The following is a 26994-nucleotide window of genomic DNA, read 5'->3' as shown; positions in this document are numbered from 1 at the left end:
GTAAAATGATAGATCATCTAGAGATGAATAACTTAAAATTTGCCCTAATGTAGTAACTGTTGTATTAAGACTTCAGGTTTTTATCTATTTTTAGAATGGTCTGGAAAATTTCGTCTCATTTTCTTTTAGTATTTTCTCACTTTACAGTTTAAACGTAGATGCTTGGCATAGTACTTGGGAGTAGCTGCAGACACTGTTGCTATCACCATCATATTTTCAGGTACAGCTGGATGAAGGGAGGTTGGAAAGATTATTCCTTCATTTTGGTTTAGGTTGGTGGCCTCTAAGTCACTCCTGCTTCTCAGGTTCTGAAGTGCTGTTCCTATTTAGGCTTGCTAAGAATACCATTCTTGATGCCTAAAGACCAAATGGGACAAAGTTGGTTAAGCTGCCTTTGACTTCTTGTTCTCATATCCTATGGTGCATTTGTACCCCAAATGGAGACTCACTGAAATGATTAGAAAGAAAAAATTTACAACAGAGTTTTAGTTTTGTAAGGACCAGGTACCTAACTCCAGAGTATAATACTGTCTGTTCCCTTTGCTTTCTGCTTTCGACTACTACGGATACATGACTTATAAATGGAAAACAAAACAAAACAACATCTTGATACGTAATATCCCACAGTAACTTGGTTATGTTGTACATACTAGGCATTTGCTCTTAAATCATTCCCTCTATAGATGTGAACCCCAAGTCTATGGAGTTTGAGTAAGCATGTCATAAGGCTACTTATTTCCATTGAATATCTGCTAAAAGTGTAATATTGTACTTAATGCAATCATTAACTTAAAAATTCCCAAGTACTAGTGTTTTCTTGCTCAGAGTCGGACATGGCTGAAGTGACTTAGCAGCAGGAGCATTTTCTTAGTTTAATCTTTTTGATGAACTATTAACAGAGAGTAAGTCAAGGCCTGTTGGCAGTCATTGGAAATTTTTTTCTTCCCTGTAATATTAATGGCAACTCACATTTATTGAGCACTTAGTATGAGATCAGAAAACTGAGGCACAGTTACGAGAGGTTAGGTAATTTACCCAGTATGACTCAACTCCCAGATCGCAGAGCCTGAACTCTACCCAGGCATTTTAGCTCTGGAGTGACTTTGAGATTTGAAGAAGGGATGTGTGGATCCTTTTCACATACCTGTTTTCCTGATGTTTGATATAATTATAAGGTTTTAAGGTGACACATACCATTTTCAATTATTGTGGGTGTCAGATCTTTGCTTTCTTGCTCCATGTTTATGTCAGTCGCTTTTACCCATTTTTAGATTACTTATGTCCAGTAAAATATAAGACAATTGCTTATGATTACATTAAGGAGAGTAGACTTGAAGGCTTTTTTTTTGATGAAACATTTTTGCTTTGCGAACAGTGATGTAAATCCTTTGCATGAGTAGTCATTAATATTAGATGCTTCCGACGTTTTTACTGCTACTCTTTGACTTAGTAAAAGGGAATTCTCTGACTTTGGTGTTCAAGCCTAGTGTGAACCGGTAAGAAGAAACGATGGCAAATCAATTACTGGCAGTCAAAGGCACCTGCTCTTTCGTTGCGGCTGAAGGGAGTCACTTGCATCATGTCAGCCAGCTCTCAGAGACTGAGAGCCTATTAAAGCTCAAACTCAAATGACAGCCTCTAGACTGCATTGCTCCTATTTTCAGAAAGCCTGAAATAAATTAGGTTAGAAACTGAACGTGCTTAAGTGTCCCCAAAGAAGACTGCTTTGAGATTAGCTTTTGGTAATCATTGGCCCTCTTCCCTGCTGCTGCGAACTGCCGCTCCAACCCTGTAACTATTTTGGTATCCTTATCCTTGCTAATGTACCTGATGGAGGTCTGCTTTTCTCGCTGGCCATTGTTTCATTTACGTGTTTTCATTATCAACACAGGCAACTGATGCTCGAAACTTCCCGCTTATAGCCTGCTTAAAAATATTTTGATAAATTATGTAAGAGGTTGTACTTTTGTAATAAACTTTTAAATCAATGGTTCTGATTGTTTCAGAATATAAAATTTCCAACATAAAATAAATATATACTGAAAACATTATAGTCATTTAATACTCACTATCATTATGTATCTGTTCTTCCACCTTTTTCTTTTTTTGGTATTTTTTCTTCCAGTCTGAGTTATAATTGATATATAACTGTTTACGAGTTAAGATGTGCAGCATAATTTGGGTACATACATCATGAAATGATTATCATGATAAGTTTAGTGAATATCTGTCACCTCATATAGATGCAAAATTCAAGAAAAAGAAAAAATTTCCTTATGATGATTTACTCTCTTAACTTTTATGTATAATATATAGCAGTGTTAATTGTTTTTATTGTGTTGTACCTTAAGTCCCTAATACTTATTTATCTTATAACTGGAAGTTTGTATACCATCATCTATTTAAGAACCACATGAATAAACTCTTTAGCAGTAAGAAGATTGATGTTATTCCTTATTCTTTCTAACTTGTATTTTAATTTCACATCTCCCATAGAATTGGGCCCAGTGTAATATATTTTTGAACTTGACAGTTTTTTAGTGATGACCCTTTCTGCTTCCTTATAAAAAACTGTGATTTTAAACAATGTAACCTTGAGACTTAGAGAACAGAGGTGTGGACACAGGGTGGGAAGGAGAGCGTGGGGATGAATGGAGAGAGGGGGATGGAAAAGCATCCATCACCATGTGTAAAAGAGATAGCCAGTGGGAATTTGCTGTGTGACTCAGGGAGCTCAAACCAGAGTGACAACCTAGAGGGGTGGGATGGGGTGGGAGGTGGGAGGGAGGTTCAAGAGGGAGGGGACATATGTATACCTTTGACTAATGCATGTTGATGTATGGAAGAAACCAAACAGTATTGTAAAGCGATTATCCTGCAATTAAAAATAAATTCAAAAAATGTTTTGTAACCTTAAGGTTTGGGTATAAGTTTTTTCTTTTAGACTAAATTAAAATCACATTGATTTATAGCAGTATATTTCAATTAGCACTTGTTAAATGTAAAATTTTGTGAAAGCATCTCATCTTCCTTAGTGAGTTTAGTTGAGTGTCCATGAATGAATATTACTTATTGGCTGAATGAGACAAGATTCACCGTCAATTCTCTTCCAAAGTTTTGTTGGTAAAGATATAGGTACTGAGGAACATAGTTCTCATACATTGGTAGATGGGAATGGCTGGGCTTTCATCATAAGTGTCACTCAGTTCTCTGAATGCCTTTCTGGTTATATGCCAGAATCATTATTGTAAAACATTTGAATACTCTGCCAGCTGACAACTAGATTAGGTCCCACTTTAATTTTGCTGAAAACAAGGAATTGGAAACTACTTATTTGGGAATGGTCTTTAGAGTTACACTTTCTCAACATCTATACCTATATTTCAAATAACCTTTTCTTGGGGTTCAGGGAACACAGCACAGACTGAGAATGGCCAAGAAGAGGTTTCCTTGCCCTCAAGGGCTAAGTGTCCTGTATTTCTTTCTTTCTCTCTCTTAAAATATGTTTTTGATGTGGACCATTTTAAAAGCCCTTACTGAATTTGTTATACTATTGTTTCTGTGTTATGTTTTGGTTTTTTGGGCCATGAGGCATGTGGGCTCTTAGCTTCCTTCCCAGGGATGGAACCCACACCCCCTTCATTAGAAGGTGAGGTCTGAACCACTGGACTGTGAGGGAAGTCCCTATGTCCTGTATTTCCAAGATAGACTTCTCTTAGGAAAGAGTATGGACTTTGAATACCTGGAACTTGGTTCATTTAAAAACATGCGTGCTCAAAAACCCATTGAAAAAATCTTTATGAACCCCCAGGCCCCTGCTTGCTCCATCTGAGGCCTGGGGACTAAGATCACATTACTTAACGAGCTCTCCTTTCTGTCTGGAACCTGTGTGGAGCCCTGTGAAAAAGGTAATGCCCGGAAACAGAGGAAATCAATATGCGAAGACTCTGCTAATTGCAGGCCTGTCAGAGGCCCTGTTCAGGGTCTCCTCCTTAGGGATGCTCTTCCTGAATATCCTGAACCCCAGCTCCCGTTTGGCTCAGTGCTCCTTGTTTGAGCTGCCTTGTCATCTTGCCTCAGTTCTTGACATTCTGATTTGTATTAGACAACCGGGGCTTGCCTTGTTCACTGTTCAAAGTTGGAAAAAAAAATCACAATACTAACCCCCACTCCGCCCCCGCCTGCTTAGTAATATAGTGGGGCTTCCCAGGCGGCGCTAGTGGTAAAGAACCCGCCTGCCAGTGCAGGAGATCTGGTTCGATCCCTGGGTCGGGAAGATCTCCTGGAGGAGGGCATGGCAATCCACTCGTTTTCTTAACTGGAAAATGCCATGGGCAGAGGAGCCTGGCAGGCTATAGTCCATGAGTCCACAAAGAATTGGACACAACTGAGCACAATATATAGTTTATTGCAGTTATTCACCAAGAGGGTTGGGGTGTGTTTTTGTTTTTCTTTGGTTTCTTGGCATGTGCAGAATAATGTTTTCAATTTTCCAGCTTTTGTCAATCTTAGTAATGTTACTGTCTTTGTTTTAAACTACTGCTAGGATGGAAAATGGCAAGCTCATAATTCGAGACTACCAGGCTCTTTCCTGGGGAATTAGGTAGTAAACCATTTCTGCTTTTTCCTGTTTTCTTTAGAAAAAGTAGTGATTGCTTTTCACAATCCTGGGTAAGTAGCCTCTAGAGAGGCTGTGTAAGTTGTTGGGTCATAACTGCACCACAGCCTGCCTGACTTACTGTTTTTAAGAAATTAAATGGCTGTGAAGGTGTTTTCTATTCAGGTGTCACTATTTTCTGATGCACTTTGGATTTCCAACGGGAGAAATAAAGACCATATTGACACAATTATTTCTATTTTATAGAAGCAATGAAGGAGACACAGGTTGGATCCCTGGGTCAGAACATCCCCTGGAGGACGAAATGGCAACTCATTCCAGTATTCTTGCCTGAAAAATCCCATGGACAGAGGAGCCTGATGGGCTACAGTCCACGGGGTTGCAGAGTCAGACACAACTGAGTGACTGGGCACGCATGCACCGATTAACTTATTAGGGCACTACCTTCATTCTCTTTAAAATTTCTTTCTCTTTTGTTAGAGCCATTTGTGTGTGTATATTGAGGTACCAAGAATAAGTTCTTTAATACTTTTCTTTTTTCCTTTTGGATGGAAATAACAACTTCGGTCTGAATATATTCCAAATAGGTGTCATGGGGCATTGCATTGGGAGTTGTTATAGACGGTCTCTCACTTAAAAAAATTTTTTTAAATTTTTTATTTATTTTTTTAAAGTCACTCAGTCATGTCTGACTCTTTGCAACACTATGGACTATACAGTCCATGGACTTCTCCAGGCCAGAATACTGGAGTGGGTAGCCTTTCCCTTCTCCAGGGATCTTCCCAATCCAGGGATTGAATCCAGGTCGCCTGCATTGCAGGTGGATTCTTTACCAGCTGAGCTGCAAGGGAAATCAGTCTCTCACTTTTGAGTGGATTGTGTCAAAGGATGTTGAGAAATACAAATTGATACACGAAGTTTTATCCTGGTGTTGCAAGGATGCTGTTTTTAGAATTTGACTGACCTAATGTTTGTCAACCTTAAATTAATTAAGATGATTTCTGTAAAGAACAGTACTCCCAAGGATGCTGTGTACCATCCACGTCACATCACTGGTATGTGCAAATAGAATTAAAATTAGAACATAGGAGATTGATAGAATGAATTCCCTATTATATCTATTTAATCTTGCCTTCATCTTCTTGCTATTAAGGACAGATGCAAATATGTCTGCTCCTTAGTACCAAGTCAAACTTATATTGAGGAATAGGAACCACATTTTAATATTAATATAGGCAAAGCTTTGGGATGGCAGAACTTTTATAAAAAATTTATGTATACTCTTGGATATATCAGTGCTGTGATTCCTCCATTTCTCTATTTAGCTGTGAAAAGTTACACTGGGAGATTGTCAGTGGATGTATATTGGGATAGTGACCAAATTTAGCTGTCTATAGTCTCTGGCTTGAAAGGACCATTAACATCAGCAATTTGGAAAAATGTAAAATACTTAACTAGCCTTCACTCTCAAGGTCTAATAAAGTGTGAATTTCATTTAAAACATGGATTTAGTGAATCTAAAGTTCATATCCCAGTAGTTAGACTTGCGATATTGAGGACTAGAATATTTCAGTCTCTCTCTCTTTTTTTCTTTCTTTTTACTACAAGGTTTATAAAACATGTCATTGTTTAATATTTGGGCTAATAAAAACCGAATCTTATTTTATGCTACTGAAAAAGGCTTAATCCTTGTTATAGATACACAATTTTTTCAAAACCTACTAAGTATTCTTATTTTTCTCTCTTTTCCTTTCTTTCCTTTTTCTCCCACCTGTGTTTTTGTTTTTTCATTTTTCTTTCAGGGGTTATATCTCATGGTGATCAGTGTGTTTTGCAGTTTAGCAGATGCTTAGAATCCTACCTTCCAACCCCCACTTATTAGTTGTAAAACCTCAGGAAAGTTGCATAAACTTTCTAAAGCTCAGTCCCCTTACTATATAGGGTGAGTAAGAGTGTCTACCCTACAAAATTGTAAAGACTGAAATTAGATGAACACAATAAAAGGTGGTTCTTTTATCTGCGTTCACTCTGCTGTCCTCACCCATGCAGTCTTCTCAGAGTAAGCAGGTCACATGCAAAGCTACACACTTAGTCATATACATGAACTTACAGTGTTGTTGTTCAGTCGCTCAGTTGTGTCTGACTCTTTGCAACTCCATGGACTGCAGCACGCCAGGCTTCCCTGTCCTTCACCATCTCCCGGAGCTTGCTCAAACTCATGTCCATTGAGTCGGTGATGCCATCCAACCATCTCATCCTCTGTCACCCTCTTCTCTTCCTGCCCTCAATCTTTCCCAGCATCAGGGTCTTTTCCAATGAGTCAGCTCTTCACATCAGCTGGCCAGGGGTGCTGGAGCTTCAGCTTCAGCATCAGACCTTCCAGTGAATATTCAAGATTGATTTCCTTTAGGATGGACTGGTTGGATCTCCTTGGTGTCCAAGACTCTGAAGAGTCTTCTCCAACACCACAGTTCCTTTGTCAGCAAAGTGATGTTTCTGCTTTTTAATACATTGTCTAGGTTTGTCATAGCTTTTCTCCCAGAGAGCAAGCGTCTTTTAATTTCATGGCTGCAGTTACCATCTGCAGTGATTTTGGAGCCCAAGAAAATAAAATCTGCCACTGCGTCCACTTTTCCCCCATCTATATGCCATGAAGTATTGGGACCAGATGCCATGATCTTTTTAAGACTAAAAATGTCTTGGGAGACTTTTTAGTGTTTAATATGAGAGACTTTTTTTTTTGTGAAGCTGTCAATTTGGGATTGATCACATATGTTAGAATATGTTAGGTAGGCAAAAGCTAGTGATTTTTAATTATTTAGTCAAATATATTTTATCATTTTATGAGGCTATTTTCATGATTCTTCTGAAGATTTTGGCTCCTAATTTAGTTATTTTTTAGTATATCCTGGATGAAACTCACTTATGTGTGACTGATGCACACTACATCATGGTTTCCATTATGTGACTTTTTCAATTCTAAACTCATCTCAGATTTGACCTCTTTCAACATGTTTCCCCATGTTATCAAAATCAATCTGTTACCTTTCCTTCTCTTTTGTATCAGAAAAAAATGTATCTTCTAAGACCAAATGTTCTACCTATTCTTTTAAATAACAGAAAAATACCAAGAAGAAAATAAAAACTACCATGGGGGTTTCCTGGTAGCTCAACTGGTAAAGAATCCTCCTGCAATGCAGGAGACCCTGGTTCAATTTCTGGTTCGGTAAGATCCCCTGCAGAAGGAAATGGCAACCCACTCCCGTATTCTCGCCTGGAAAATCCCCGTGGACAGAGGAGCCTAGCAGGCTATAGTCCATGGGGTTGCAAAGAGTAGGACAGGACTAAGTGCAATAATATCACCACCCAGATATAACCACTGTTTAACATTTTGATGTTAAATGAAACTGGAAAGATATCATGATAAGACTTTTAAGGAAAAAAGATAATAGGTATTTACTGGATAATTATAAGATATAGACATGCATTTAAAATATCCTAGAAGAGTATGAATGCATATCAAGCTGCTAATCTATGTGGAGTGGGGAAAATAGAGTTTGTGGAACTTTATCGTTCCCTTCATTCAGTGTATTTTATAGTTGTGTGTTATTAGAAATATAAATACATGCCATTTTGGAAAGAGGATTCTACAAAAGAACTTGGATTAGAAAATAAGATGAGTCAGGTGGGCAAGAGGATATGCATTTACAAATGATAGGGATTATCTTTGGGTGGAAGGACTGAATGGTGTCATGCATCGTACAGACGGCTTCCTGTGGAAAGAGGATCCCTTTAGCTTGGACAGGTTATGTTCCTGTCATTTTACCTATTTCTCTCTCTACATATACACACACTTTTGTTTTTTTTCTTAAAGGTTTCTTGAATCTTTAGGAGTAAATGGTAGACATGATGTCCCTTTACCCCTAAACACTGCAGTTGTATTTTCTAAAAGCAAGGCGATCCCATATATAACATTAGCACAATTATCAAAATCAAGAATTAAAAAGTGTTGTACAATACTATTGTCTAATCTTATTGAGATTTTTCCAGTTGACCCAATAATGCACTTTATTAGGCTTTGAATCTCAAGGGAATGACATACAGATGTGGGACAATTCACTATGGCGGTTACCGAGGCATCCTCACTAGTCTATTTCTGGTAAGTGGCTGGGTTCTCAGTTGCCTGTTTCCTGCTGTTTTTTGTTTTTATTTATTTTTTCAACCTTTACACTTCTCATTTTACAAGTTACTTGAAATTCTTTTAGTAAACTTCTTTTCTGCCTGAGTTAGCCATAATTGATTTCTACAGTTTGCAACTCAAACTTTGACTAATAGATTATTTTTTTCACACTTTTTCAAAATCTTATTCATCTTCACACCCTCAGTTCATTAAAAGTCACCTTTTTTTCATGAAGCTTCTAGATTTCATCAGCAGTTTTACTTTGTAAATAGAGCACTTAGTATTCATCTTCATTTTATTATAGTCAGTTATTTACTTGTGTATTACTGTCATTAATTGTAAGCTACTTGAAGGCTGGTATATGATATAGCATTGTGATGTTTGGACAAGTAGAGGATTTATAAGGTAAAGGGGGCAAGCTAGAGAGGTAGTAAAAACAGCACCCAGTTGTGGGTATGACTGGTGATGGAAGTAAAGTCTGATGCTGTGAAGAGCAGTATTGCTTGCATAGGAACGTGGAATGTTAGGTCCATGAATCAAGGCAAATTGGAAGTAGTCAAACAGGAGATGGCAAGAGTGAACGTTGACATTTTAGGAATCAGTGAACTAAAATGGACTGGAATGGGTGAATTTAACTCAGATGACCGTTATATCTACTACTGAGGGCAGGAATCCCTCAGAAGAAATGGAGTAGCCATCATAGTCAACAAGAGTCCAAAATGCAGTATTTGGATGCAATCTCAAAAAATGACAGAATGATCTCTGTTCATCTCCAAGGCAAACCATTCAATATCACAGTAACTCAAGTCTATACCTCAACCAGTAATGCTGAAGAAGCTGAAGATGAACGGTTCTGTGAAGACCTACAAGATCTTCTACAATTAACACCCAAAAAAGATGTCCTTTTCATTATAGGGGACTGGAATGCAAAAGTAGGAGGTCAAGAGATACCTGGAGTAACAGGCAAATTTGGTCTTGGAGTACAAAACAAAGCAGGTCAAAGAATAACAGTTTTGCCAAGAGAATGCACTGGTCACAGCAAACACCCTTTTCCAACAACACAAGAGAAAACTGTACACATGAACATCACCAGATGGTCAATACTGAAGTCAGACTGACTACATCCTATGCAGCCAAAGATGGAGAAGCTCTATACAGTCAGCAAAAACAAGACCTGGAGCTGACTGTGGCTCAGATCATGAACTCCTTATTACCAAATTCAGACTTAAATTGAAGAAAGTAGGGAAAGCCACTAGACAATTCATGTGTGACCTAAATAAAATTCCTTACAATTATACAGTGGAAGTGACAAATAGATTCAAGGGACTAGATCTGATACACAGAGTGCCTGAAGAACTCTGGATGGAGGTTCGTGACATTGTACAGGAGGCAGGGATCAAGACCATCCCCAAGAAAAAGAAATGCAAAAAGGCAAAATGGTTTTCTGAGGAGGCCTTACAAATAGCTGAGAAAAGAAGAGAAGTGAAAGGCAAAGGTGAAAAGGAGAGATACACCCATGTGAATGCAGAGTTTCGAAGAATAGCAAGGAGAGATAAAGCCTTCCTCAGTGATCAGTGCAAAGAAATAGAGGAAAACAATAGAATGGGAAAGACAAGAGATCTCTTCAAGAAAATGAAACATACCAAGGGAACATTTCATGCAAAGATGGGCTCGATAAAGGACAGAAATGGTATGGACCTAACAGAAGCAGAAGATATTAAGAAGTGGCAAGAATACACGTAAGAACTATATAAAAAAGATCTTCATGACCCAGATAACGATGATGGTGTTATCACTCACCTAGAACCAGACGTCCTGGAATGTGAAGTCAAGTGGGCCTTAGGAAGCATCACTACGAACAAAGCTAGTGGGGGTAATGGAATTCCAGTTGAGCTATTTCAAATCCTAAAAGATGATGCTGTGAAAGTGCTGCACTCAGTCTTCCAGCAAGTTTGGAAAACTCAGCAGTGGCCCCAGGACTGGAAAAGATCAGTTTTAATTCCAATCCCAAAGAAAGGCAATGCATAGAATGCTCAAACTACTGCACAGTTGTACTCGTCTCACACGCTAGTAAAGTAATGCTCAAAATTCTCCAAGCCAGGCTTCAACAGTCCTTGAACTGTGAACTTCCAGATGTGCATGCTGGATTTTAAAAAGACAGAGGAACCAAAGATCAAAGGATAATCGAAAAAGCAAGAGAGTTCCATAAAAACATCTACTTCTGCTTTATTGACTACACCAAAGCCTTTGACTATGTGGATCACAACAAACTGTGGTAAATTCTTCAAGAGACGGGAATGCCAGGCCACCTGACCTGCCTCCTGAGAAATCTGTATGCAGATTAGGAAGCAACAGTTAGAACTGGACATGGAATAACAGACTGGTTCCAAATTACGAAAGGAGTACGTCAAGGCTGTATATTGTCACCCTGCTTATTTAAGTTATATGCAGAGTACATCATGAGAAATGCTGGGCTGGATAAAACACAAGCTGGAATCAAGATTGCCGGGAGAAATATCAATAACCTCAGATATGCAGATGACACCACCCTGATGGCAGAAAATGAAGAAGAACTAAAGAGCCTTTTGATGAAAGTGAAAGAAGATAGTGAAAAGTTGGCTTAAAACTCAACATTCAGAAAACTAAGATTATGGCATCTGGACGCATCACTTCCTTGCAAATAGATGGGGAAACAATGGAAACAGTGACAGACTATTTTTTTTTTTTTTGAGCTCTAAAATCACTGCAGATGGTGACTGTAGCCATGAAATTAAAAGACACTTGCCCCTTGGAAGAAAAGTTATGACAAGCCTAGACAGCATATTAAAAAACAGAGACATTACTTTGTCAACAAAGGTCCATCTAGTTAAAGCTATGGTTTTTCCAGTAGTTATGTATGGATGTGAGACTTGGACTATAAAGAAAGTTGAGCACCGAAGAACTGATGCTTTTGAACTGTGGTGTTGGAGAAGACTCTTGAGAGTCCCTTGGACTGCAAGGAGATCCAACCAGTCCATCCTAAAGGAGATCAGTCCTGAATATTCATTGGAAGGACTGATGCTGAAGCTGAAACTCCAGTACTTTGGCCTCCTGATGTCAAGATTTGACTCATTGGAAAAGACCCTGATGCTGGGAAAGATTGAAGGTGGGAGGAGAAGGGGACGACAGAGGATGAGATGGTTGGATGGCATCACCGACTCAATGGACATGACTTTCAGTAAACTCCAGGAGTTGGTGATGGACAGGGAGGCCTGGTGTGCTGCAGTCTATGGGGTCGCAAAGAGTTGGACACAACTGAGTGACTGAACTGAGAGAGGTAGTGTATTTTTAGACAGTGCCATTTGGGGAGTTCAGGTCAGCAGAATTATGTTTCATTTGCCTTTGTTACGCTATTTGAAGTACCCTTCTTTTGATGGTTGAAAGCTTAGTAACTAAAAAATTACTGCTCTCCCAAGGGCCAGATCTATACAACAGCTTTAAATCGCATTGGATTTTATATTTTCCTTGTTCTAAATATTTAAACTTTCCAGTTTGAGCAAACAACAGAGTTTTTAAACTATGAGAATAAAACAGGACTTATAGTATCCAGGAGTCTTATATAGCACCCGTTTTCACTATTTTGTTCTCTATTTATGTTTAAAAATTTTTTTAAAATTAATTTATTTATGTTTTAAACTCATTTGTTGCATGTATTATTCAAACTTGGATCTTAATTTTGTTTACACTTTGAAGTCCTGCCGCTTTTACCTTTGCCATTTTTTTGGTCAGTTATTAAATATTAGAGAAGTTATTTTTTAAAGCTATCTGATTATATAGCCTTGGTCCAGCAATTCCATATTTAGCAATTTCTCTTATATATATATGTCTGAATAGTTAGCTTATGTAAATAGATGACTGTTGTTTGCAACATTGTTTAAAATAAGGACAATCTAGAAACAAGTTCCTAAATCTCTGTGAAGAAGGACTGGTTATGTTATGAAGGACTGGTTATGTTATGTCCATGCAGAGATTACCTGGAGAGATTATTGTTCTTAAATAATTGGATAGATACAGGAAATGTCTAATATTAAGGGAAAAGGTTACTTCAGAAAAGTAAGTATAGTGTTACTACATTTGTGTAAAAAGAGGATATTCATACATAGGCATAGAATGGAAGGCTATACAGGAAACATGTAGTGGTTACCTTTTGGGAATAAGACTAGTAGAAAAGGAGGATTTTCCTTTATATCTTTCTGTTCAGTTCAGTGGTTCAGTCATGTCCAACTCTTTGCGACCCCATGAACCACAGCACGCCAGGCCTCCCTGTCCATCACCACTGCTGGAGTCTACCCAAACCCGTGTGCATTGAGTCGGTGATGCCATCCAACCATTTCATCCTCTGTTGTCCCCTTCTCCTCCTGCCCTCAATCTTTCCCAGTATCAGGGTCTTTTCCAATGAGTCAGCTCTTTGCTGCAGGTGGCCAAAGTATTGGAGTTTCAGCTTCATCCTCAGTCCTTTCAATGAACATGCAGGACTGATCTCCTTTAGGATGGACTTGTTGGATCTCCTTGTAGTCCAAGGGACTCTCAAAAGTCTTCTCCAACACCACAGTTCAAAAGCATCAGTTCTTTGGTGCTCAGCTTTCTTCACCGTCAAACTCTCACATCCATACATGACTACTGGAAAAACCATAGCCTTGACTAGATGGACCTTTGTTGACAAAGTGATGTCTCTGCTTTTTAATACGCTGTCTAAGTTGGTTATAACTTTCCTTCCAAGGAGTAAGCTTCTTTTAATTTCATGGCTGCAATTACCACCTGCAGTGATTTTGGAGCCCCCAAAATCAAGTCAGCCACTGTTTCCCCATCTATTTGCGATGAAGTGATGGGACCAGATGCCATGATCTTAGTTTTCTGAATGTTGAGTTTTAAGCCAACTTTTTCACTCTCCTCTTTCACTTTCATGAAGAGGCTCTTTAGTTTTTCTTCACTTTCTGCCATCAGGGTGGTGTCATCTGCATATCTGAGGTAATTGATATTTCTCCTGGCAGTCTTGATTCAAGCTTGTGCTTCCTCCAGCCCAGCATTTCTCATGATGTACTCTGCATATAAGTTAAGTAAGTGGGGTGACAATATACAGCCTTAATGTACTCTTTTTCCTATTTGGAAGCAGTCTGTTGTTCCATGTCCAGTTTTAACTGTTGCTTCCTGACCTGCATACAGTTTCTCAAGAGGCATATCCTTCTGTAGTATTTGAATTTTTACTTTGTTGCCATGAACAGGCATTACTCATATGAATAAAGAAACAAATGGAACATCAAGTTAACTAGAATTGCTTTTTCAAAGCAGGTTCTCAAAGTCATCGCTACATTTAAATGATGATCAGAACCTCCCTATTTTGGAGGCAGGCAGTATTAAATGTGATTTTATAGATGAAGAAATTAGTAGTTGGGTGTACTTTAGGCTGTTTAAGTAATACAGCCACGTAGTTGGTGGTGGGATGAATACTTGAACTTGAGGTTTGTAACTTCTAGGATAAGAATTTTTTTTTTTTTGCTGTTGCTTATGAATGGTTAAAATAATGAATTGTGAATTGTTTTTTCCCTCTTAGAAGAATTATGTATTTTTCATGCTTTCCTATCAAGCATATATATCTTTCTTTTCTATTATAGCAAATAGGCTACATTGAATTTTAATTTATCCCTTAGAACTTTATTAACTTAAGCTTTTGTAGTTTATTCTGTATGTATCTTATTGTTCTTAGAGATAGCAGAAGAGACGGTAGTAAACTATGAGGTTGGGAACTTAAGATTTTCACCAGGTGAAACAGAAATGGAGGTTTCTGCCCAGTATCCTTGGTCTTGGGGTGTGGTTTTACCACACTGTACTTCCCAGGCTGTAAAAAGCCTTGCTTCCATCCCCCAGATTCCAGTTCCTTTAGTGGCCTCCTGTGCTATGTGATATTAAAAAGATATCAAAAGATATTAAAAAAAACTGGGAAACTTTTGCATCCCACGTCCCTTCCCTTCTCAATTTCTTTTCTTTCTAAAATTGGGATGTCTGTAGCAAACAAATATTAATCTATTCTCATTCTCTCTCACTTATAAAATATTTAAGTGTGAAAATCATATGAGACCACTCAATTTTAGAATATCAGTATAGTTTATAATCAGTGAAATCATCCTGTAGCTTAAAAATCATGTTAGATTGAGATGTGCTCTGTAGAGCAGACTTCTTAAAAATGACTGAAAAAATGATGCTTCATTTCTCTCTACAAAAGTTAAAGGATTTTTTTTTTTTCAAATAAGAAGTGAATAATAGAGATAAGAGCGAATGTGTAAGTGCTTTTTGGCCTAATCAAATAAAGAACAGTTGAGCCGTCTGTCAAATGCAGGTTGAACTAGATGTATGAACTCCAAGGCCCTTGTCCGGCCCCAAAACAGCAATGAACATAAAATTTCAGGCCACCCCCAGGCATCATCTGCTGCACCGAATGTGTGTCTGCTCAAAGCCAAAGCAATTTTAGCCTTGAACAGCAGGTGGGGTAAGCAGTCCAACTTTTTTCCAAATGGGAGTAACATTCATTTTCATACTTTAGTGATGGATTGAACAACCTTGGAATGCGTGCAAACCTGAGTGTATTCAAACCTTAACTGAGCAGATCAGAACAGCAGCAAAAAAATCTTGATTGTGATTATAATTCTTCACTCCTCAGTTTTGACTGTTTCTTAGATTGTTGATACTATTTCAAACCAGACTGAGAATCTGAGAAATGATATACACTCATCATTTCATGTTTCTCCTCCCCATGTTTTGTTAGACTAGTACAGCTGTAACCATAGAGGAAAAAAGGGTGGGAATCAGAGAAACAAGTTGTAGGAGAAAATCTTCTTTTGATGCTGGAGTTTCTTATCTCTTTGTGAGCTTTGGTGCAGATGTCATGGCTAAGGGTAATTCAAGCAAGGATGATGAGCAAATGTGTGAGTTTAATATGGCGCTTTATTTATCCTTAACGTAGGTTTCCTAGATGAAAAATTTGACTGAAACTGACTTGCGGTATGGACTCCAGACCTGGTCTGTATTATCATATTTGTGAAATTCCAGTATAGTTTTATTGATTGTTGGCATTAGTGGCAGCAGCAGCAGAGCTTACAGAATAAATTTTTTAAGAATAAACAGCAAACTTTGGGAGTACGTCTCTTTTGAGTTATGTGCCTCTTCTGATACATGGACTTTTGTTTACACTACTTCTTTCATTTTCTGGATTGTAGAAATTGAGTTTATATTTGCAGTTTATGTATACAGTGGCTTTTAGTGCCTTAGCCATCTGTATTTCCCACTTCCAAAGCTGGTATACCCTTAAAAACAGATTTATTTTAAAAGAACAAATTAAAGAGGCATCTTTCTTTTTTTAGTGTAGGAACTGACTGTATATGTTGTATAAACACATACAGTTGGCCTGTGCCCCTCTCTATATCTACACATATATTAGCATGTTAACAAATGTATAAGTTGATTATTAATATACTATTTGGAAGCTCTCTATATTCCCAGTTTTTAGTTTCTTAATGTATGTGACTTAATAGTTTTCTCTAATGAATATTTTCTGGGCAAAATATGTTCCTTTTTTGCTTCTTGACCTAAATAATGATTACTGATGATGTAATGAACTGAATGTTTCTGTTCCCCCAAAACTGACACTTTGAGGCCTTAGCCCCCAGGTGATGGCATTTGGAGACAGGGCTTAGGAGGAGGTGATACATCTAAGGGCAGGGCCCTAATCTGATCGAGCTGGTGCTCTTGTGAGGAAAGGGAGACCAGAGCCCTTTCTCCTTGACTTGTGAGGAGATAGCGAGAAGGCAGGCATCTAAGCAGCCAGGGGGGGTCCTCACCGACCTGAGGGCCTCACAAGGTCTGCCGCCGCCTTGACCTTGCACTCCCAGCCTCCGGAACCATGAGAAATACGTTTCTGTTGTTGAAGCCACACGACTAATACAGATGGTTTTCTGACCATAAATAGTTTTATATTGGTTAGTGTGAAGACTTCAGATGAAATAGATTAAGAAACTGATGGGAATTTTAATGCAAACTAAGACCACTTTGGCCACCTCATGGGAAGAGTCGACTCATTGGAAAAGACTCTGATGCTGGGAGGGATTAGGGGCAGGAGGAGAAGGGGACGACAGAGGATGAGATGGCTGGATGGCATCACTGACTCGATGGATGTGAGTCTGAGTGAACTCCGGGAGTTGGTGATGGACAGGGAGGCCTGGCGTGCTGCGATTCATGGGGTCGCAAAGAGTTGGACGCCACTGAGCGACTGAACTGAAGACCACTTGACTGTTTCTGAAGTGAATAGTCCAGCCTGCTTTTTGTTGTAGCTTACATATATCAGTTCTTTCAGTTACTGATCTTTAGACTCTCTTATTTGTGATTGTTTACTTCATATGCAAATGACACCTTTTCCCCCCTTTAACTAGCCTATGGTAAAGATGCCATCTGATACTGGGTTAAAAAGGTCTTTACTATGTAACTCAGCAGAGTTATTTTTAGAGGCAGCACATTCGTTTTCATTGTTGCTGTAACAAATTACCAAAAACTAGTGGTCTAAGACAATATAGATGGCTATCTTATGGCACTGTGGGCTTCACTGAGCTAAAATCAAGTGTCCACAGGGCCGTGTTCCTCTTTGGAGGCTCCAGGGAGAATGTTTCCTGCTTCTAGAGGTTGCTTACATCCCTTGGCTCTTGGCTTCTTCCTCTGTCTTCCAAGGCAGCGACATAGCGTCTTTCTGACTTCTGCGGTTCCCATCTCTTTCCCTTTCTCTCTTTTCTGCCTCCCTCTTTTACTATTAACGAATTCTTGTGATTACATTGGGCCCATCTGTACATTCCAGAGCAATCCCCCTATTTCAGGATCAGCTAATTAGCAACCTTAATTCCCATCTGCAATCCTAAGGCCCTTTTGCAGTCTACCCAAACATATTCCTAGATTCAGGGGCTTAGGACATGAACATCTTTGGGGAGCCATTATTCTGCCTATCACAGGCAGAAAGTGATATATTTAATAAAGTATAAGAAAATTTTGCTTGGAAAATTGTTAGTTCTTACCTTTCAGCGTGTGTTTTCTTGGAAGGATCATGGTATGTATTTCTCAATTGCCTAAACCTGTGTCCTCTTTTGAAAAACAAAAATCTTGTCTATTCTGTGGTCAATAATAAACACGTTAGCTTTTTTCCCTCTAAAATATTCACATACCCTCCCCCACCCAAGTGTTTGAGCTAAATAAGGTTTGTCACACCTGTACTTAGCCTACAGCTGGGCCACTGTTTCAGATTTCTAGAGTATTTTAGGCTCTGGGATGTAATCTTCTCACTTTTGCTCAACTTAAAAAATTTGCTCAACGTAAAAATGTCTCGTGTTTGCTTTATTCTTAGTACCAGCTCCATTTCTCCATAATAGTAATTATTTGCCATTGCTATTGTGAACTTATTGAAAGAAGTAAGCATGCCTAACATTTTCTAGACATGTTCATATACTTAAGAGGTAGGTAGAGTATGGATAGTGCTTGTTGAGGGAAAGAGTGGAAGATCTACAGCTTGAATTACTTAGTTGATTAGAGGCTGATTTTCAGTCTCATTGTTGTACCAACTGAGTAACTCATAGCAGGAGGATAAGGTGACTGCTTTTGTTGGTATGTGGTCTCAGAGCATGTATCCTGCAGGGAGATTTTATGTAAATATATTTCTTAAAATGGACTTTATAGACTTTTTAGAACAGTTTTAGATTTAGAGAAATTAAGAGACTAGTATAGAGAGTCCCTAAATATCCCATGCTGTTTTTTCCCATTATTAACATCTCACATTAGTATGGAACATTTGTTACAACTAATGAACCAATATTAATTTATTATAATTAACAAAAAATCATGCTGTCAATTCTGTTTTCTAGTAGAAAAGGAATAATTTGGCATTTGAGAACATTATTTATGAAAAATAACTTGTGTTTGGGGGGTTTGATTAATTATGGTTTGTTCTTAAACTCTCTGATTTGACTTTGTATTGGCTTCTTAATCTGTGAAGGCCGACTGTGAAGTGGATTTGAATATTAGGTTTAGCTCTGAGTTTGAAAGTAATTTTTTTGGTTAGGACAGAGAATGAGAGATGATCAGATTGCGTTTTTCATGTCTCTGGGTCTCCCTTCCCTTCACATTTAGAATAGAATCTGGATTCCTCACCCTGCTTTGTAAGGCTCTTCATGGTCTGGGTCCTGTGAACCTCTCAGAGCTTGCTCCTTCACTCTGTAGCCAGGATACTGGCTTCACTTCTGGTTTTCAAATGTGGCAAGATTGTTCTCTCCTGAGGGCCTGACTGTTCTGCCTCTTCACCCCCAGGTCCCTGCATGGCTTACTCCCTCATTTATCTGGTCTCTGCTTGAATGTCTCTGAAGACGGTTCACTGATGATTCTATATAAAATAGTGCTTTCATCATTCTCTAAACCATTACCCTACTTTGTCTTTGTAGGGTCCTATTTGTCACTACCTGAAAGCACTGTTTTATGCATGTAGTTATACCAACATTATATATCTGTTTATGTGTTGGTTGTTTGACTCCTGCAGTAGAATGTCAGCTTCAAGAGGGCGGGGGAATGTTTCATGCACATCAAACAGTACCTGGCATAGTGTAGACTCTCAGTGGATACTTCTTCTGTGACCGAATAATGGAGTTTGTATTTAAGCATGGCATTAGAGTATTCTGGAAACATTCATGTTTATTTTCTGTTTGTATGTTTCTGGTTTTCCTGCTGAAACTAAAAGCAGGAAAGGGAGGCTGAGTGTAGCTGAAACCACATCCGCTCTCTGGGCTCCTCTCTGCATACGGTACTCTATTTTGCCTTCAGTGAAAAGAGCCAGAAGGAGTTTAAAGGCCTCCGCCCAAGAAAGAAGCATCTATCAGAATTTCCAACATCGGCTTTCTTTCTTTGGGGGCCCTTAACAGCCCGAACGTGTGTGGATTAGTCTTTCTTAGTCTCTAGCAGCATACCTGGTGAGCAGCTGTTTACAATGAACAGTTCCCAACCCCCCCCCCCCCCCCCCCCCCCCCCCGCCCCGGCCTCTTACACCCCATGTGATTGGCTGGGAGCGTAAGCGGCGAGGCATCCAGAGTGAGGCCTAGACTAGGACAGTGTTCCAGAGGTCGGAAAGTTTTGGTTTTCTTGCCGATGTGTTTGAGGGTATAAGATAAATCGTGACACCTAAGAGGAGAGTGAGAAATGTGCACGAATGTCATGGTTTTATGAGACTCAGTGATGGGGTTCTCTTTCCCCTGGTGATTCTATCAAGTGGAAGGTGAGAAGCAGGCCGGCCCTCAGCTCAGGTGTGTGGAATATCTCATAGTTTAAGAGGTCGAGAGAGCTGCTGCCTCCACGAGCAGCAGCAAAACTACCGGGAGGACACACCAAGGGAGAGCTGGTGACGACGTGTGCAGCTCAACACTGCGGACAGGTTACTTGATGGCTTGGAAAAGCGAAGAGCTGCCAGGTGGTACTGGGGGTGGAAACCCGGGTAAGCAACCTGTATACAGGACTAGGGGTGAGAGTTTCTCAATGTTTTCTTTTTCTCTCCAGTCTTGAATCTAAGGCAGGCTCTCAGGAGAGCTGTGTCCATGGTAGCTAAAGACCAAGGGGAGTTCCTCCATCTTTTTAACCAGAAGACCAGGAAAATGCAAGCTGGAGAGGATGGGGGGAGGTCCCCTCCTTCCTTTGAATCGTGGGTGAATGGGATGGGGCAGCAGACCCTTTGGAGAGCCAGGCTGGCTGGTGGTGCTGGCAGCTGAAATACAAGTCTGTCTTTCTGGCCAGAGGAACCAGAAAACTGGGTTCCTGCAGTCCAAAGAGCGTGCGAAAATGTCCGTTTTCTTTTTTTCCTTCTCTTTGTTTTGCTCTTTGAGGGGCAGTGTGGGCAGCTAGAACTATTAAGAGAAACCCGACCTTTGGGCCAGAGGGTTGGGACAGTGCTAGAGAGGAAAGAGCTGGAAGGGGATCCTCTCGGAGCATGAAACGGCCACTCAGAACTGCACGTGGGGCAGGCAGACAGGAAGCAGCAGTGGCACAAAAACCTGGAGAACTGAGATGACACTGAGCTATTGCCCACAGAGGATGAGACAGAACTTACTGTCTGAAGCCAACCAGATCGGTTGCCTAATAAAACGGAACAAACAAAACCATAACGTTCTCCAGAGGATTTTTAACGGGACCGAGTCTAAACAACTTCATATTCAGAATGTTATTCTACATCCAGAGTTTTACAGTATACCAGGAAAATGTGACTAATTCTTGAGGCAAAAGACAACTCACAAATGCCAGCCCCATAGATGACTCAGATCTTGGCATTCTGAGCCAGAATTTAAAGCAACCATTATAACCCTGCTTCCTCCATGAATTAAAGTATCTTGACATGAATGGAAAGACAGCCATTCTTCTTTTAGAAGAAACCATAGGAGGAAGTGTTTGTGGCCTTGGGTTAGGCAAACATTTCTTGGATATAGCACCAAAAGGATGACATGCAAAAGAAAAGAAATAGCTAAGTTGGACTTCCCGAAAATTAAAAACCTCTGCTTTGGGAAGGATGCTGTTGAGAAAGTAGAAAGATAAGCTACACAGGGCTATGTGGGAAATTGCTGTTCCCTTTCATGTGGTTTTGCTGTGACCCGAAAGTTACTAAACCCTAAAGTTAATAAAGCTTTATTAATAAAGAATAAATTCTATTATTAAAAAAACAAGCCACAGATTTGGTAGAAAATATTTTCAAATCACATATCCAGCCAAGGGATTGTATCCCGAAAATATATAGAGCTCTCAACACTCAGTGTGAAAGTAAATAATTCATTAAAAGTGGGGAAAAGACTTAACAGATGGTATACCCAGGAAAATAGATTGATGGCAAGTAGCGCAAGGTGGTCAATGGCATTTGTTATTAGGGAAATCCAAAGTAAAGCCACAAAGAGAAACCACTGGATATCTGTTGTTTACTCACTAAGTGGTGTCCCAGTCTTTAGTGACTGTAGCCCTCTAGGCTTCTCTGTCCATGGGATTTCCCAGAAAATAATATCAGAGAGGGTTGCCACTTTTTTCTCCGGGGCATATTCTGACCCAGGGATTGAAATTGCATCTCCTGCATTGGCAGGGAAACCCTATGTCTGTTAGAATGGCTTCAAAAAACCGACAGTATCAAATCCCAGCAGTTTCTTATCAGGTTTTCATATGACCTAGCAATCCCATTCTTAGGTCTGTATTTACCCCAAAGAAATGGAAACTCGTATGCTTGAATGTGTATGGCGATTGTTTATTCGTAATTGCCAGAAGCCAGAAACAACCACAGGTTTCTTTAACTGGTGAATGAATTCGTGAACTAGACAATGGACTAGAAGTTAGTGGTGAAAAGTGATGAGCCACTTTACTCAGAACAGCATGGATGAATCTGCTGCGAATGTACTAGGTTGAGAGAAGCTTGGAGGGTGGTGTGACAGAAAACTTTTTCCTGTATCTTGGTGGTGGTAGTTATCTGGACTCCATTTATCTAAACTTTGTATTTTACTCTATGGAAATTGATAAAAGGGAGTAATTATTGGAGACCATCTAATTAGAGTTTTTATCAGATCCTAAAAAGATAAGTATTGCAGACCAAGAGGGTGATTATTTTTCACATGACATGCTTTGGCATTGAGGAGGTCACCAGCTTTCTTCAGTGGTGAGAGGAGAGCTTGTCTGTTCAGCACACTGGTGACCCTGTGATGTCTTTCCAAGTGAATTGTGTGACTCAAGTAACAAAATCTACCACTTTGGATCTTACTGCTTTTTGAGTGACTTCAGGACCATTAGAAATAATAAGAGGCATTTCCCTTTTCCGTGTTAACCTTTAGTGCACTGAATTGCTGTGAATATCGCCTGAAGGCTGGTCTTGAGGGGGGTGTGCAGAAAGAAGCAAGCTTTATCTTGCATTTTCTTTGGGACAGACCCAGGGCCTTCTTCCTGTCCCTTCTGTTCTCGAGGCCTTTCCCTGCGTGCCCATTCAGAACTGTCTTAATGATACATCACGCTCCCGACATTCGCTTCTCTTCTTGTCAAAACTGTGATGGTGACTGTGTTGCTCTCAGGGGAGGGCTTTGAATTTCAAGTTGCCTTCGTCAGTGTGTTGCCTCTTTAGACACACCAGTGGGACTACTCTTTGGGGGCAGATGCGCCTTTTTCTGCCGAGCATATTACGGGAAGAGACAGCATTTTCCTTCTGCTAAGGTTAGAGCTGATGTTCTAAGAGGCTTTTCATATTTATGCCTCTTGAGAGTTTCAGTGGAGATTTTCCACTCACAGGTCACCCTGTTAGAGGAAAGCAATACTGTGAGTTTAATTTGTGCTTCCTTCACAAAAGGAAGACCCACACTGCTGGTGGGGATCAAGACAAGGTGGAATTCAGCCTAGCTTTGCGTTTCTATGAGGCAGAGAGAGTCTCTCACTTACAAAGAGGAGGCACAAGTAATGTCAGTACTGCTCGCTCCAAGAGAATTTTACCACACACGGTTATTGAGGCTTACTGTGCCGCAGCCCAGCTTCAAGGCGCTCGGCTTGTGTGCACTCCATAATCCTGGTCCTGGGGTTTTCGTCTTGTCCTTGTGGATTGAGAGCTTTGAGAAAATCCACCTTTCTCTAATGCCAGGTAAAAAGCTCTCCCTTCCTTACAGGTCTTTGCTGCCCTTTCTTTTAATTAAAGTTTTTTCCTCCCTAATGTTGGGAGAGCTTCCTAAAGGTCACACTTAAAGAGAACAGAAGAGAAATGCAGATTATAGCATGCTGTCCTTTCACGGGGGATATCATCTAGCGAATTTCTCTGCCTCCGGAAAGTGCGTTTTCTTTGTCTCATTTCTCAATTTTGGTTAAAGCACAGTGGGTGGGAAGGAAAGGATCTTTACTGATGTGTACTCATGATGTCATTATGTTGATGGCAGAGGAACAGAAAAGGCAGTTCAGCCTGAAGAGAAGGGCATGGCAGCTTGAGTGTCCTGCAGATGCCATGCATTGTGTGGCGAATGCAGGCCTCATGGTTAACGCAGGCACTTGTCTTCAATGCCGTCTACAGAATATTTGCCTTTGAAATCTCTGAATATGGTGTTGAAGTCGTTGTCCGAATTCTCAGGGAGCCGACTGACAGGGCCTGCGTCCTCTTCAGGTTAATGCAGTTGTGTGTGAGTGCTCTTGAAGATAGAAGATTGTAGTGTTAAAAGAAAAATCAGCATGCCCACAAAAGAGAACTGTTATGCATTGTGTACAGATTCTGTTCATCAGGGAAGAACTGAGTAGGAGGACAGATTCAAAAGATGAGCTTCAGATGGTAGGAAGCAAGCGATGGAAGCGTACATCAGCTCATCTGAGTGTCAGATAAGACATATGCACCAAGGACGACTTTTCAGGTGATTCATCCCTCCTCATTTGGTCAGTGTGTGTACAGGCTGCCCCACATTATATATGGTAGGGACTTAAGGGAATTCTCTTAGGTCCCTTTGTCCTTTCATGTGAAACGGCAAATTAAACAGCTCTCACTGAGTAGGGCCTGAGTTAAGCCCCTGTCTTTAAAGAGAGAACAGCTAAAAAGTGTTCTTTTATCTTGGGGAATTTGACCTAGTTAAGCTTATAGGTTTTTGCTTATAGGTTTCAGTCAAGGGATCTGAATGAGGTGACATATGGAACTTGTATGAAGGCACACAAATTTCTAGCCTCACAGCTGTAACTTTGAAAGTCACTATGGCAAGTGCAGTGAAAATTGTAGTCTGTTTGAGTTGTGAGGCAGTGTGAGAAGTGTACTCTACCAGATGGTGGCAGTCATTCTTTAATTAACAAGGATAGACAGCATAAGATTTAAATCACACCTGTTTATAGTTTTTTTTCACATTTTATCAGTCTCATCCATTGACATCATCTTTTATTTCAGTTTCAACAATTTTTGCAAATGTTAATCAACTTCCCTGTTAAATAAGCATGTTTTTCTTCATGTCGCTGATTATGTGTCTTCCGCCAGTCTCTGATCATTTTTATTGCTTTTAACTATAAGTGACTTATTACTATCAAGCCATTTGCCCATTCTATGAATCTTGCTATTTCCAATGATTAACATGAACAGGTTACCGTGGATACATTTTTGTGATCCTTGTGTGGTTGGTAAGTTTTGGGAGTGGATATGACCTGTTTCAACTGTATTTCATCTGTATACATGTAATTGATTATGTGTAAGTAAGGTCTTTTCTGTCTTCCAGGGCTTCTTTGAGATTAAAGATAATTTCATGAATGAGTTTTGATAGATACAAGGTGGTGTCATTGATGTAGGAAAGGTGGTTTCACACATAAGATGGTTCTTGAATCATCAGTTTCTGACTGGCTGCATCTCTTCTGTATAGACATGGAGAATTTTAGAAATGTAGAATAATCAGTGATAATGATTAAGGAATTAGAACTTTGTTATGAAGGAGGAAATATGGTTAATTTAGGTAAGAGAACACGCAGACCCGGGTAGACAGGCCCAATGTGATATCTGCATGATCTTGCTTGAGGGCAGAAGGTGGGCCAGGGCTACCCAGGTTCTTTCTAGATTGATAATTCTTTACTAATTAAGTTCTCTCTGGTGATTTGAAAGTTTGGAGAGTGCCTTAAAGTTGGCCAGATAAACAAGAGCTATTTAGTGGCCTGTGATTTTTCTGGAAAGTGGAAGGTGATGACCTTGAGACCTCAGTAACTAAGGAAACCAACCTTGAGTTGATAGAGAAGTGAGGTGAAAATTTAACTGAGAGAGAGTCGAAAAGAATCTGGCCTGTAGAGAACAAACTAGAGGTTACTAGTAGAGAGAGGGAAGAAGTGGGGAGGGGCAAGACAGGGGCAGGGGTTTAAAAGGTATAAAATGAGCTACAAACAAGGATATCTTGCACAGCAAAGGGAATATAGGCAATATTTTACAATGACTAAAACGAAATGATGGTGGTGATTTTAGTCGCTAAGTCGTGTCCAACTCTTGCGACCCCATGGGCTGTAGCCTGCCAGGCTCCTCTGTCCATGGGGATTCTCTAGGAAAGAATACTGGAGTGGGTTGCCAGTTCCTTCTCCAGGGGATCTTCCCGACCCAGGAAATGAACCCAGGTCTCCTGCGTTGCAAACAGATTCTTTACCAACTGAGCTAGGAGGGAAGCCCCATAAATGAAATATTAACCTTTCAAAATCGGGAATCACTATGTAGAGTACTTTAGACTTCTGTAATATCGTACATCAACTATACTTCAGTAAAGACAGGTTAATTAAAACAGGAAAGCCTGGCTGTTTGCAGTGTTGCACCCATGCAGGTAATCCCTGGGAAGACTGAACAGAGGCTGATGTGCCTGAAGTACCGCTTGCTTCTTAGGAAGAGTGAACTGTGGTGGCTGTGGTGGAGGAGTATGTTTTGTACACTGGCCTTACCCAGGGACGCTCAGTCTACACGCGCTCTACATATGAAGGCTGATGATTTTTGTGTTCAGAAAACCTCTTAGTCAAATGTTTTGATAAAGCAAAGTTTTTACTTGAAGGCCTTTTAGTTGGATTTCTAGTTATCGTGTGATTGAGATCGTAACCATAGCGAGAAGCAAATTGTCTTGGTTATAATTACGTTTACGTTTCCTTTACTGGAAAAAACCATTGATGTTAATCGAATTTGTGGAATTTTACCTGAGAGTTGGGACTTACAAGGTGGATTAATTTGGTAACTTTTAAACCTGTTTTAGTCTGAATTCTTAAATGGAGCTCAAGTTGTAAAGCAGATAAAATGGAACGGATTCATTCTATTGCCACCCACATCCTCCTTTCCATAAGGACTTCCATAAAAGGACTTACACAAAAGATAGCTTAAAATCACCAGTTGGCCCAGTGAAAGTTACTGCAGCCCAATTTCCCAGACTGCTCTTAAGTCATGAAAGCAATAAACCCTCAAGCTCTTAGGTGGGCTGCCAGCACATGGTAATTAGCTTTCTCTGCCTCCTATTTTTAGGCCATTTTGGAAACAGTTACACAGGTGAGACAGATAGAAGGGCTTGAGAAAAATGTAAGGACTCGTAGGGTCGCAAGGAGAAGGAAATGGCAACCCACTCCTGTATTCTTGCCTGGAGAATCCCAGGGACGGGGGAGACAGTTGGGCTGCCGTCTGTGGGGT

General features: G+C 39.9%; 1 protein-coding gene across 1 annotated transcript in view; it reads left to right on the top strand.

The window, feature by feature from the left end:
- Positions 1-8711: 8711 nt before the first annotated feature.
- The window catches only part of AVEN (apoptosis and caspase activation inhibitor), a 175550-nt gene continuing 157267 nt past the window's right edge, over positions 8712-26994 (top strand). Inside the window, exon 1 of the mRNA XM_068992837.1 lies at positions 8712-8777. Coding sequence (XP_068848938.1) covers positions 8712-8777 — 66 coding nt within the window. The remainder of the gene's footprint in view (positions 8778-26994) is intronic.

The sequence above is a fragment of the Capricornis sumatraensis genome, chromosome 2 (genome assembly GCF_032405125.1).
Source record: "Capricornis sumatraensis isolate serow.1 chromosome 2, serow.2, whole genome shotgun sequence".
NCBI lineage: Eukaryota > Metazoa > Chordata > Mammalia > Artiodactyla > Bovidae > Capricornis > Capricornis sumatraensis.
The sequence above is the reverse complement of the archived record's forward strand: the minus strand, read 5'-3'. Positions and strand labels throughout refer to the sequence as shown.